Here is a 14,333-nt window from a genome sequence, read left to right as displayed (position 1 = left end):
AATGCCATTAGAAAGATAAAATCTTAAAGAATCAAGCTAAACTGTCCAACCACCAAGATGAGCGAAGAGATAGCATCACCTGGTTAGCAGAGCAGCAGTTTCAGCTCCAGATATCCTAGCTTTACTCATTTCCATATATGCAAGAAAAAATTAGTGTTAAAAAAAAGAAGTGTCCACTTCACAGCACAAAGCAGAGATCACCCCAGCTAATTACAGAACAGGTAATATTAAAAAGCACCAGGTCTTGCATTGTCTTGCCAATATACTTCCTCACTAAGCTAGACAGTCCTCAACTAGAAATGTGAGAGACAATATTAATTCAGCCCAAGCCCAGCGCAGACCATACCAGTCAATTCTCTTGTCCTATAATGGACGCTCCCTAGAAATCTGTTAAAATCTCATTTACAAAATTAAGGATAGATGTTCTACATTTGCTACTGAAACACTCTACCCATCACTTCCTGTGCTGCAGAATTAACAAAGACTAGACTGAGGTAAAGAGTGGCAGTGCTATATGTAATCCCCTGACTACACCACGTGATTTTATACTAGAAAAATAATACAGAAGAGACTAATAGTAGATCTACAGGAATCAATATAGTTCTCATTAAAAGAGATCAAGGCTTGGTTTATATGACAAGCTGCGCTGTATGGAGGTATTCTTGCATATCTTGTTTTTGTCTCAAGTTGGCATGCATCCAATTGTCCATCAAACCAGCAATTCCTGCTGAAAATCTGATGACATAAGCAAAGCCAAGTCAGGTGTCAAAACTCACTATCTGAAAACCCTAGGGGCCTTTTACAGAATGTCTACAGTTCTCTGCAGCAGAATTTCATTTTTTTTCCAGGAAAACTGAATAGGTACATACATAGAAAAGATGTCAAAATGTGGAAATGAACATCCGGAAAGACATCCACCTAAAGAAGGCAAAGGGCACGTTTAATAAAAATGATATTCAGTGGAAGACAATTGTCTGTTATTAAAAAAGCTGCTAGTTTCTTCAGTGCTTCCATGTCTACTCCTTTGATTTTTGTTTTTTAACTCTAGAATTCTTTGCTGATTACAATAATCAGAACTACTGAATACCTACGGGGAAGTGGGGAGGAAGTGCTCCAAATGGACTGCTTTTCACACTAAAAACTACTTCAGTTATCCTAGTAGAATGAAATTTTGGTCTGCAGTGCCACATATAGATGAGCTCTTCCTACACCATTTCACTATAGCGTCTTGCAATTAATATACATTTCTCCACTATGCCTGCTTGGCTGAAGTTCACGTTTTAGTTAGCTCTGAAAGCCTGCAAAAACAGTCATCTTCAGGAGCTCTTTCATGCTTGTATCACGCCTAGTTCTAGGTTTCACTGCAGCACTTTTAAAACCTAAATATATCTATCAAATCACCAAGTCAAATAATCTATGTTGCTGTATTGGATGAAATAAAACCAATACTTGGTGTCAAACTAAATACATCTTCATGAGTTGTAAAGTTGAGCAGCCAATAATTTCAGTTCCATAATTTTAATATCTTCAACATTAAAACTATATAATTGCTTTAAAGTGACAATTTCCTATTAAATATGCAATTTATACAAAATATTCCTGCCAAAAACTATTCTTCATTTTTAATTCCAATCCACTAGGAATGGTACTTTAAATGGAAGTTTACAGTCCTGTTTTCAGGACACTAAATACAAAGTAGTGTTTGATAAAAGACTCCCAATAGCTATTCTTTTTAAATTGCAAGATTGCATAAATGTCTCCTGCATGCACATGCTGCAAGCACTTCCTCCCTTTGTCCTTGCAAGAGACAACACATTTGGAACACCCCCACTACTGACCCACGGGTATCAGAGCAGGGACAGAAAAAGGCCTTTTTTAAAAGTAGTTGTTCAAGGCTTCCATCTGATTATTATCCTGCTTGTGACCCATTTCCTGACTAGCCAAATGAACAATAACCCTATAAAGTTAACAAAAAAAAAGATGTTCTCTCCAGCTGTGTTTACCTGCAAAGTTCTCCAGGATGTCACTTAAAATAAAGTCACCAGTTGCTTCTTGCGAAAGGACCGAGCAATGGATCAAGTCTGTCCTGAGATGTTTGTACAACCTAAGCTACCTAAGTTCTGCTTTAGTAATTAGCTGAATTACCATCATATGAATTTCTGGCTTTCTCATACTACAACTTACCTTGGGAAAACAGAACAACAACAAAAACACCCAAGATCTCGGCTGTGGCAAGAAGGAGATCCTGTAGTTAACAGCAGAAGAAACATACCTGCCACTTACAAAAAATCCTTCTCCCTCAAGCAGTCACCGGCCAGATCCACTGCAAACATGAGAAGTGACCTGTGCAAAAAGATTTTCTTGATCTTGAGTTCTTGGTGTGAACCACTAAGACCAAACCAAAGTTAGACGGGAGACAGAGCCTACAAAAGCCAGATTCTACAGAGCCAAAACTACTGATTTCCATCTGCAGTCTAGAGCATTGTGCTGAGGTCCATTTTATCAACAGAAAGAAGAAAGGTGATATAGTGGGACTGAGGTGATCAAACGGGTTCCCTAAAATCCTGATTTATTGTGCAAAATTGCCATACCATATAAAAAAAACTTACTAGCAAGTTTGACAGCTCAATAAAAGACATCTCATGCTGTTTTTTTTTTTTTTTGCAGGTGCAACAGATTAAGTTACTGAGATAAATATACATTGCATTATTAGCTCTTAGTTTTAAATCCATAAGGTGACTAAGGATACAAAACCATAGATGACCATGAAGGAAAAAAAAACAAGACAGGAAATTCCATGCTATGCCTCCCAGGTAATACCGCAGTAGATGCAGACATAAAACTGAGGTAACTTTAGAAAGATACAGTTGAAAGGGAATGTTTAACTCATTTGAGAAAACAAGCATATTAGCCCATCTGGAAAACTTAGTGAAACAATAAAACTCACAGCAAACTAGGAAATAAAGCCAAGTCCCAGAGTCCTGCGTGAAGTGGAGGTCGCTACCAGAACTCCAAGAATATCTGAAAGTATTGGAACAATATTTTAGTCTTGAGTCAAGCACATGGGCTAGCTTAGAGACATGACCCTCTACAATGACTGAACTGTTATTTGCATCAATTTAGGCTGAAACATTTACCTTTTCAAATGTAATAATCTTAAGATTTTCCTCCACCTGAAGAGTCACATGACATTTTCCCTTCACGGTTAAAAATGAATAAACATTAAAAAGACAGACTTGGTCCTGGCAAAAATAAGACTTCTTACAAGGAAGCTAATTCCTGTTTAAGTTCGTTAAGCAATGGAAGTTTTAAATTTAAATTAGATTTTTCTGTCTGCAACTTTTCACTTGCTTATGACCTCAGTACTGTGTGCGTTATATAAGACTACAAAATAGCCACATCTTTTTCACTCAGAAGTCTGCACAAAGAAAACCAATAGATTGCTACATTAGGAAACTATACACCAATATGAACATCTGCAAACTTCAGAGAAAAAAAGATTCCAGATTTTATCCAAATTAATATGAAAGGACAACAGAATAGGATTTTTTTAGACCACATCTCCCATGGGATTACCAGCTGAAGTACAATGTTGCTTGTTTTGACATGCCATTACAGTCTCAAAGTGGATAAGAACTCCAGGGATCCTGCTGACTTTGTATGGATATAAACAGCCCTTCAGATTTTATTCTTGGATAAAACTATGACACAAATTGCACAGTAAACTATGTTTAAAAATTACCTAAAAGATAGCACTACAATGTTGAGATAAAAGGCAGATCTTAAGTTTGTCCATGTACACCGCTGTAATAGAAAAGATCAGATATATCTGTACACAGAAAGGCACCCGATAGATAGTTAGGCGAGTTGAGAAAGCTAGGAAACTAACAGTTCATATAATAACATTATTCATAACCTCTTGCAATTTTACACACAAGCCATTGCCTGAAACGGGCAACTCTTGACTTGACTGTACTCATAATTACAGGTGCATTAATACAGGCTAAAGATCCCACTACGACACAGATTAAGGGCTAATTTTACAGCAAGGTCCTGCTGTCCAAATACATCAGTGCAGTTGTAAAACTGGGATCTCTAGAGTGTTCAGTCTTCCTATAAGGTCAGCTGTTGGGAACTAATCAAGCAGCTGCTGCACTACCAAAACCTTTGCTTAAGAGTTTTATCAGCTTTCATACTTTTGAATACAGACAAAGCCCTGTCATGTGAGATACTGAACCTTCAGAAATGCTGCCAACTGCAGGTGTGAAAGCAGCACTGGATTGCCATGAAGTACATCTCACTACAGTACCCGCTGTGCGGAGAGATGGTCAGATGCTCCAGCACAGGCTGCTTTACCACGGAAGTTTGTTTCCCCATGATATAATACCCTTCACACATAGTGCAAAATAAACCCTTCTCCGTATCGGCCAGGTCTTAGATCTCCCATCCAATTTACTCCAACATGGGTTTCCTTTACAGAGACTGTCTCAGACTTTTGCTTCAGGAGACTCATGCAAAGCCTTCAGACAAAAGCTGTGCATCCACCTTGCAAAGTGGACTCCAGATCCTTGGCAGAATTGAAAACGCACATAAGGTCTGATTATATACCTAATGGTTAAGAATGCAACTTTGTTAACATTCTCCAATGCAGCTACCAATCTTGTTATGTTTTAGATTAGTTGGATTAATTCAGCACCTTCAAACTACAAAAAAGGCAGTTTTTATGACTAGTGTCTCTGAAAAATAAACATATTCATTTAAAACAAAGTGTCTTCCTTAAAAGGTTTGTCAGAGAAAACAAAAATTTCTAAGAAGGTAGAAGGTGGTTATGTTATTCAGTACTCCAAACTAGGTACAGAACACCTACAATGGCCATGTTTCAGTAGTGTTTCTAGTCCAAATGATTCAGTAGCTAACATCAACATTTGACTCCTTCGGCCTGTAGCCCCTCTGTTTGGGCTGGCTAGTTTACAGCATTCCTGAGCCAAGCAAATAGCATGGGTCCTACACCACATGCAAGGGCCATAAAGAAAGAATAAAAACTTTGATCTAACCCTGCGGCAAATTTTAACAGAGTATGGGCTGCTCTCCTTCACTGCAACATAATATCCTTCAGATTCTCTTGAAGGATTGTGTCCTTCACGGCATGAAACACAAAGCGGATGTTTTCAGTGTCTATGGCAGTGGTGAAGTGATGGAAGAGCGGCTTACTACGGTTTCTCCTCTTTCTGTCAAAGCACTGCACCAGATAACGCTGAACATCATCTAGCCTGTGAGGGTCACCCTTAAAGTCCGAGAAATACTTCTTAATGCTGACAGTCTTCACCTTCTCTACAAGAAGATCCATCTTGTTGAGGAATAGGATAATAGAAACATTAAAGAAAAGCTTGTTATTGACTATTGTCTCAAAAATATTCATGGACTCCACAAGTCTGTTTGTGCGCCTGTCTTCCATGAGAACCTGATCATATTCACTGGAGGAGACCATGAACAGAATTGAAGTTATTCCATCAAAGCACTGGAACCACTTCTGACGCTGAGATCTCTGTCCACCTACATCCACCATCTTGAAAGGTATTTTTTTAATGATGAAATCATGCTCTACTATCCCTTTGGTGGCTTTCCTAGCCAGTAAAATATCTTGTTTGCTGGGGAAATAATTCTGCAAAAGAAAGAAGAGGAGTGTCAAATGTCTATTGATCATTTGGGAAAAAGAAAAAAAAAGAAAAAACAGTATCACAGTGATGGAAAAAAAATCAGGAGCCTTTTTAGGAACTCACTGCATGAGGGACTTGAACTATATCTGGTGAAGAATGAATACTCAATTTCAAAATAATGGTGAACAGCTACCAGAAGATTCTGAGACATACGAGGAAAAAAAGATACAGGACAAATGTCCACATTTTTATCCTTCAAGCCTCCCATTTTCATGCTGAAGTTTATTTTATCATTATGAAATTCTTCCCGCAATGTTATTGCCATGTAGGTAGTGTTCAGTAAAGCAGATCTCCAAGTCATTACTGCATAATGTTTTTGAAATTTTTTAGAATTCACCTGTTTGTACAAAGCATATCATGCAACCTTTAGTCGAAACACTTCTTCCAAGTTCACACTTCATGACCATTAAATATAACATGTTCTACTGCAGGTGGTGGCCCAGTTCACCACTATAAAGCAATTAGTTGTTTAGAAGCTTATTGCTGTTATTTTTTAGGAAGATTATTTCCCTTGCTTTCTCCTCTAAGTCTCCTGACATAGCCATTCTCATTACTGATTTTGAATCTTAAAAGTGATGGTTTTTTTTTTTTTTTGGTAAGGTTTCATTCTGCTACCTTAAGTAGCAGCAGCCAGCAGGTCATCATGCAAAGTGAAGGAGATCCTGAGACTGCACAGAAGGACTGACAAAAGAAGAAAACATGCATAAATACAGCTTTCACAAACTTAGTATCTGCTGTCTGTCAAAAAAAAAAAGAAAATACTAGTTTTCAGTTTCATAAATTTGGTAAATTTGGAGTTCACTATTTCTAGAGTAAAGTATTTTGATGCAGTTATTTCAATGCAAGTTTTTTAAAAAAGGCTAGCCTGGATGCGCTACGATTAAAGTCTTATGTCCTTGAGCTCTTCTGGTCCAGAAAGAAGTTCTGTCTTACCAGTTGACCGATCCGATCCAGATTATCCAGGAAGTATTTCACCGATTCACCCTGTGGAAAAAGAAAGAGATGGAAACAACTTATTTCTAGGACAGCAATTTAAATTGAATTATAGCGTTTTCACCTTCCAACGTGCACTGAAGTCTAACATAGAAATCTCAGAAATCGAAGTTTCGACAGCATCCTCATATGCTTAAGGAACTGTAATAATAAAAGTACTAGACAGCTGAGTTCACATTAACCATTGGAACCAAGTAGAGCAGCTACAATATACTACAGAAGAGTAGAGGAGATAGAGAATTGGTTTCAGAAGAAATGCTATTATTTCAAGAAATATCAAAGTTTTGATTAGAGTCCTGAAAAGATGCTCAAAGTTACCTAAGGAATCTTTACAATGAAAATAAATTGTTATTAAAGCCAGTTCTTTGCTTTGGCTTAAAGAATTAGTTAATTCACACTAAGCAAGAGTAAAAATGAAATGTATTAATTAGAAGCCAATATATTTTGTTTTAAAATTCCTGACAATGAAGAAAAGCACATCCTAGACTGGCTGGCATATCTGCAGAAAAGTGAAAGACTTAAGTCATAAATTGTCACTATAATGACAAGCTGTGTAAGTGAGACTTGTTTGTCCAAAAACAAAAGCAAACAAAAAACTGAAAAACCAAAAGGCACCCCAAACTTGAAACTCCCTCAGAAATATTCTGAAGGACTTTCTCTTTTAAGCACAGTTTATATTTTAGGCTCAACAGATTTGCTGAGATTGTAGATCCTTTAGCAGTTATATTGAAAAGAATGTAAGTAATATAAAGAAAATTCATTCTTGTGCGAAAATGGATAACAGTTTTTTTTCAATATGGTTGCTTTTACATTGCACTCAAAACAAGTGCTGTTTTACATTAGCAGATACTAGGAAGCCTGCACATACTTCTGAAAAGTAATAAAACTGTTTCCATGCAGAGGAAGACTTTAACTTTCCTTTTGGAATCAAACTGTCCCTGGCAAAAGTCCATTCTCCTCCAAACATTTTCATTTAATTTCTTTAGATGAAGTTGATCTGTTAAGTTAGAAAGCATTCTTCATTGTTTAGGACACTGGTCTTGCAGTTGCAACTGCCTCATAGAAAAGATACAAGAAAAAGCTCTTCCTCTTATATTTCCAGTCAACAAAGGGCCAAGCCAGTAATGACCAAATTGACAGCAGGTGCCCTCAGCACGTTCCTAATTCAGAATGAGAATATTCTTAAAATATCGTCTCATAGACTCCAAAAGCAATGGCAATCCTCAAACTATACGTCCTCCTCCATACCATAGTCTTGAGATGGCAAAACTAAACTATTCAATTCCAGTGCAACTTCAAAATGAACTATTGTGTTGGCACTTTCCTAAAGAATCAGACTGGAGATCAGAGGAGCCAGTGTACTGCACAAGTACACACCTTCAGCCTAAGGCATAGACACAAAGGAGCTGTAACTTGTTATTTCCTAATGTGTAAAACTAGAAGTGTCTTTTCAGAAAGGAGCCCAAACTTGCGTCTTTACAAAGAGCTACCATATATCACAAAAGATTTACAGTGGATCGCTGGTAGGAGAAAAAAAAAAAAAAAAAAAAAAAAGACTTTCTGGGGAGGGGAGAAGGTTCCAAAGAACAATTGCTCTAAGAGCTTCCTTACAATCATGAATTTTCATAAGGTGAAAGTAATTTCCTGTATTTTTTGGCACTCTGTTGGATCAGAAGAGATATCACAGACCACATGAATAAGAAGAAAGGTCTTCCTGTACAGCATTAGTCATATTTAGGAGATGGGAGAGCCCAAGAGGAAAAGATCATTTAAATTAAAAAAAAAAAAAAAGCACCTATCTATTGTGTTTTGTTTTGTCCTAGACGATGCCTTTAGATGTGCGACATGACTGCATATGGGTTGTCTCTGATGCAACTTGTTCTTTTCTTCCACTGAGTTGCTTTAAGAGTCATTGCCTTCTCTGTATACCTCCCACGCTCGGAAGAGGAAACAGCTGTATGCATGTAAACGGCTGCGATACACAAGCAACTTCACCTGATTTATGGCTTACACCTCCCCTATTTCCTGCCTTGCACACCAATCATTCTGACATTTTGCACACTTATAATAAAGTAAGAAAAGAATTTCATCAATGTGAAATATATGCTCATTTCTTCAGTGATTTACGGAAAACAGATAGGCTTAGTTTCCTACAAAGCTCTTAAAAATTGTGTAATTAAGCCAAACAACTCATTTAAGGAAATTTTAAACAGTATTTGCGAAACACTTGCACAGCAGGGTAACCAAGTCGCATTGCTGGAACAGGTGTGAACAGCGTACGCAGGAACTGACAGATCTGAAGATGCCTGAATGTTCTCCTCCAGCACAGAACTGAACGATATCTAGTACTTAAAATATCTGTTTCCAGTCAAAAAACCAAAAGCCCCATGAGCTCCAGAGGGTTCAGAGTTAAGAACAGCTCAAAACATTAAAGCACACAAACTTTAAGAAAAAAAATAAAACAAAACCAACCCCCACCCGCCACACTTCAAAGACAATCCTCTGATAAAGGCCGTAACACAGGAATACAGTACTGCGGATTCTGTTCCTGCTCCAAAGATGTCCTGTGTAACCTTGCTCTACAGTCTGATCCACAGAAAAATTGCCCGCTTTTGAGAAGCTGGGGTGCTCTTGGGGTATTCAGGTTTATCAAGCAGGTGTCAAGGAACAATCGCAGACAACACCAACAGCTTGATTAGTAACATGTGATTTATTTAAATGAGGAAAAGGAGACTCCAGGTGTTAGGACTGTTTAGTATTAGTACTTTTATTTAGAACAACTATATTAGCCAAACATTCATTAAACTTGAGTTTTTTCATTTTAAACTATAGGAAATAGATAGCAATATTTATTAGATTTAAAATTGAGGTTTATTTAGATGCATACCAAGTTGCACTTGAATGCAATCGAATTTCCCTAAAATCAGCCATGTTCACAGAAGGTTGTCCAGCTTCTGGCTTTTCAGATTTAAGAAGGATCCTTCCTGTATTTCACTCTTGGAAAACTATTTCCATTTTTAAATATTTTGACAATATTCATAAATAATATTTAGAAACTGAAAGACTTCACTGCATCTCATCTGGCACTATATTTAGATCTGAAGCACCATTTCCTAGCAGTTACAGCAGATAGCTCCAGTGAGTTGAAGCATGTCTGTACTGGGATGTTTTCTTCTTTTTTTTTTTTTTTTTTTTTTTTAAACTGATGCTCGATCAGAACATTTTACATTCAAACATCGCATCAACAAATCACAAGCAGAATGACCATTATCTATTTTGCTGTTGATGCAAACCAGCTAGCTATTTTTTCCTTGAGTATAAATCAAGCTGTCAAAATGCTGCCTGCCATCTATGTCCCGTATTGTCTGGGACAGCGCTGGGGGAGGGAAGAGTAACCTCTGAGTTATGAGTTTTACATAATTCGGATACTCCTTTTTAGTACACAAGAGCATAGCGTGGACTGTACGTCTTCCTTAACTTCTTGCTTACCACACAAGAGTTACCACAAATGCTCAGATGATTCATTCTCTCACTGCTAATCTCTTCTCCCTCTGCAGTATATATCCTCTGAGTAACAGTTTTGCCAACTGGGACCAAGAGGAGGAATGAGAGATGCTGTTCCCATTGTTCAGGGGATGAGTCACTGCACATCTGGGAACTGGGGGAATCGAGAAACACAAACAGGACGCCTAAAACGAGCCCACAAGTTCCACAATGCAGCTTCACGGTAGGATTTTTTTTTTTTTTTTAAACTGCCCTATCCACACTATGAAGTTGGTGAAGCCATAGAAAATAGTACACTTCACTTAAAAAGTGACGGGTGGAGGAGAAAAAGATGAAAGGTAACTAAAAAACCAACAAACCCTCACTCCCTAAAATAATATCCTAGAGCTCTGTTTTTGGGGGGGTTTGTTTTTGTTTTTAATCGTAGACTACTTTGAACAAGACAAGGAAAATTTTCAAGAGGTAAAAGCTATAAAAACTAAGAAGGAACATTAATTCCCTTTTATTTCATATATTTTGTACTATTTGAGCATCTCCTTAACGTTAGCTCCAAATAAGTTACCATAAAAATGACTAACTGAATTTAACATCTTAGTGCCTTACAGGGTAGATTCACAACACACAAGAAATCTCCCCGAGGAAATACTACAACTAATCTGGCATTGTTTCCTTTGCTATTGTGCAAAGCAAGTAGAAAAAACTCGGGAAGAGTTCCCAAGCAGTTTTTACTCCATTAAAATAAGTGCCCAACAGATCATATGTAGATCACTGTAAAATACCCATAAAAATGTAGTTGTAAGAAGATATGTTCTGCAAGGCTAGAATTTATCAACTTGCCACTTCAACCCTCAGCCAGTTATTCAAAGTGACAGTTGGTTAGATCATAAATGATAATGAAACATACTATTCTCTAGTTACCTAAAAGGCTCATTTCAAACTTCTCCTTTGGAAAAAAACGTTCCTCTAAATTCTGTTCTGAACCAAGAATTATTAAAGGGGACCCTCTGTTCCAAATTGGCTTTTTTCCTTTCCTTGTCCCAAGGCCCTTTTGACATAACATTATTAATTTAGCCCTTCCTGATCGTTCCGTCTCTAGCTGCTAAATTTAGAGTGAACAATTTAAGGTAGACCTGTCAGACTTAGCCTGTTTCAGATGATAAATTAAACCGCACAGGAAGGAAATGTTACACCTCAAGGAAGCATATAACACAGATTTAACAAGATTCCCACAAATACAGGAAAATACCAGGAGAAACAGATACTGTAACTACCACAGACTGCATCTGAATCTGCAAGGTGGAAGCAACAGTGACCTGAATAAAAGAGCAGCAACGTTCCCATTCACACCCTCCATGCGCAGATGGTGCAAAACACTCGGCAGCAGGGCTGAGAAACACGAAGAATTCCAGACGACCCCAGAAACAAGATGGAGATTCTCCCAGTGCCAAGCTCTTAAAGCATCAGTGCATAATTTCCTCCAGAGTTGCCCTTTGTATAAGGTGCTACTCGATTATGACTGCCAAAGACACATACTAATAGAAAACCCAAAGCTAATTTGCAAGTAAAATCTTCGTTTTTCAGGTGAAAATACTGGAGACCTCGTATCTCTGCATTTCCTGAGATTCTGATCACATGATGTTTGTAAAATGTCTGAATGTTATAAATTCCAATGTTTTATAAAAGCAAGATATCCAAGGCAAAGGAAGAGCAAGGTTAGGAGCACAGAAGTAGGCTAAGGCAACCAAAGACGGTATTTTAAAATATTGGAGACTAAGATCAGCCGCTTTTTTTTGGATACTGAGATTAGAAAACAAAATCCCAGCAGCAGAGAGACACACAGGAAAGGCTTTTCTTAGTGAGACCTACTCAACATAATGAGCAGCTTAACATCCTGCCACAATAATCCATGTAAACTTTGAATGTGCAGACGTGGCTCCAGTTCCCCCACCCTGGCTGAGTCCAGGGGAATTAGTAGTCCTCTAAAAATCCTGAAGAATTAAGTTTAAGATTCTCATGAGGGGCATCTGTAAAGATCGCTCCCAACCCCTCTCCCCAAAAATCCTGCAGGTTCTTATCCAGCCTCACCAGTAGCCAGGCATGGATTTACTGCTGTGTGAACTGCATTCTGCTCTCAGAGAGCTGATGAATTCTAAACTAGCCTTTTCCAAGGAGATAAGCGTGCCTGCGCATGTTAAGAGTTCACTCAGAAGGATGCTGAAGTAAACTTAAGTTGCAGCTGAAATGCTTATGCCCGCTCTACACCTTAATTCTGTTCTACAAATATTCTACATCCTGTCTGGGCACTGAAATTTACCGGCACAGGACAAAATTTTCTCAGTCAGTCACCAGTTACTAGGTAGAGACTAACCATTTCTCCTTATTTAAGCCATACAGAATTCTAACTATCAAATCTCTCCAGTGTTGTTTAACTTCCTCCTTAACAACAGACTGAGCTATTGGCTCCCATCCAGCGGCTCCAGCGCTTATCCAAGTTGCTGCTATCTGCACCCTACAAACATACCAGCTACAAAAAAGTACTGTTTGGCTCCAAGTTTCTTCTAAAAACTACATCTTCTTTCTACTGCCCAGTAACACCGTGCAGGTACTAGATGTTAAAGTGTGAAAATATTTTAAAAATTCATTCTTTGTCAGCTCAGCACAAACAGGCCATGCAAAAATCTGCTCATCTGACCAACTCAGGATGGCTTTTCACAGACTCCTCCTGGCTTTTGATACTGTATGCTTTACAGAATGTCAAAAAAAATTAACTGAATATTTATTTTATTTTCTGCAGAAACTCTGGGCTAATCTGAACGTGTGCATCAGCAATAAGAATTGTAGATCCCTGTGACCGAGTGGAATTGTACACTGACACCTACAAAACTCTGTTAACAGAAATAGAGTTCTTGCGGCAAACACGGAGCAACTCCTACATACATTAGCTCCCCATGTAGATAAAGACATTTTTACAACAATTAAAAACAGCAACTATTTTCAGAAGTGTCACAAGGAAAGAAATTACAAGTTTCCTGAAATTCTAGGCAGTTCTACATGCACAGAACAGAGGAGATGAATTACTCCTGATACTGTGTTAACAATTCTGTCCATTTATCTCAAATATGCCTGCTAGCGACAGAGACTGGAGAAGCAAAGGAGTTTTTTCTCAACATACTAAGGCTGGCTCATTCTACACTGCAAACTTCAAGAGACATTAGCACAAATCCTTTTCATTCCGATTTTACTCCTACTTACTATCCCTTCATCACCACTATTCCTCCTTCAGTTTTGCATTGACTGGAAGAAAAGCAGGTGCCAACAGCAAAGAAAGCAATACCGACCACCCACAAAACACTAAGCACAAGCCAGTGCAATACAAAAGGGTTAAGTTATTAGGGTTAGCTCATTTTTCTTTCCCTTTTTTCCTGTTCTAAAGAAATCCTTAGGCAGCCTTACAGGCATGTGATTTAGCACTTCGCAGCCTTCCCTGACTAGCAGCTAGCAAGAGTCAAGGAGCAAATGAGGGGAGATCTACACCCACTTCGTGTGGAAGAAACACGGTTACGTTTAAACAACAGTCAAAGTCTGATTACCGTATCCAACATCAGCAGCGTGCCCAGCTCACCCACTCATCCTGGCACGAGGGGACGAAGGACCTAGTCATAAGCGTCCCATGAAAGGATTCCTTCCTGTTTCCCTGCCAACTGCCTGAGCGAATCATTGTCTAAAATTACTGCGAGAGCCCTTTCATCTCGGACACCGGAGGTTCTCCGCGAAGCTGAACTAAGGCCTGCCAACTCAACTTCTGATTCTGAGCACAGTCAGCCAGCCAAAACACGTAAGAGAAGGCAGCTGAAAGCAGCAATCTTGCCTCAGTTAAAATCCAGAGCTGTAAAACGTGCATCCATGACCCACTTCAAGTGCTAGGAAACTATCCTATTTATTCTCACGGGACAGCTGCCATATAAAAATGTGCATTTCCAATGAACACATCAGAATTCAGAAGCAATTGGATGTTTTTAACCACTCTTCAGGAACCATGCATAATCACGTTATTAAGTGACCCTAGTCCCATGCTTTGTTTTCAGCAGCTCAGCATACAAACCTGAAGCCTGCACTGTT

The 14,333-nt window shown here is 38.4% G+C and overlaps 1 protein-coding gene across 1 annotated transcript in view; it reads right to left on the bottom strand.

Annotated features, from left to right (window-relative positions):
• Window positions 1-2,663: 2,663 nt before the first annotated feature.
• The window catches only part of GNA12 (G protein subunit alpha 12), a 41,623-nt gene continuing 29,953 nt past the window's right edge, over window positions 2,664-14,333 (bottom strand). The window contains exons 3-4 of the mRNA XM_068908462.1: window positions 6,651-6,701; window positions 2,664-5,662 (exon numbers count right to left, since the gene is read on the bottom strand). Of these exons, the coding sequence (XP_068764563.1) occupies window positions 5,093-5,662; window positions 6,651-6,701 (621 nt within the window). The 3' untranslated portion in view covers window positions 2,664-5,092. The remainder of the gene's footprint in view (window positions 5,663-6,650; window positions 6,702-14,333) is intronic.

The sequence above is a fragment of the Struthio camelus genome, chromosome 15 (genome assembly GCF_040807025.1).
Source record: "Struthio camelus isolate bStrCam1 chromosome 15, bStrCam1.hap1, whole genome shotgun sequence".
NCBI classification, from domain to species: domain Eukaryota; kingdom Metazoa; phylum Chordata; class Aves; order Struthioniformes; family Struthionidae; genus Struthio; species Struthio camelus.
The sequence above is the reverse complement of the archived record's forward strand: the minus strand, read 5'-3'. Positions and strand labels throughout refer to the sequence as shown.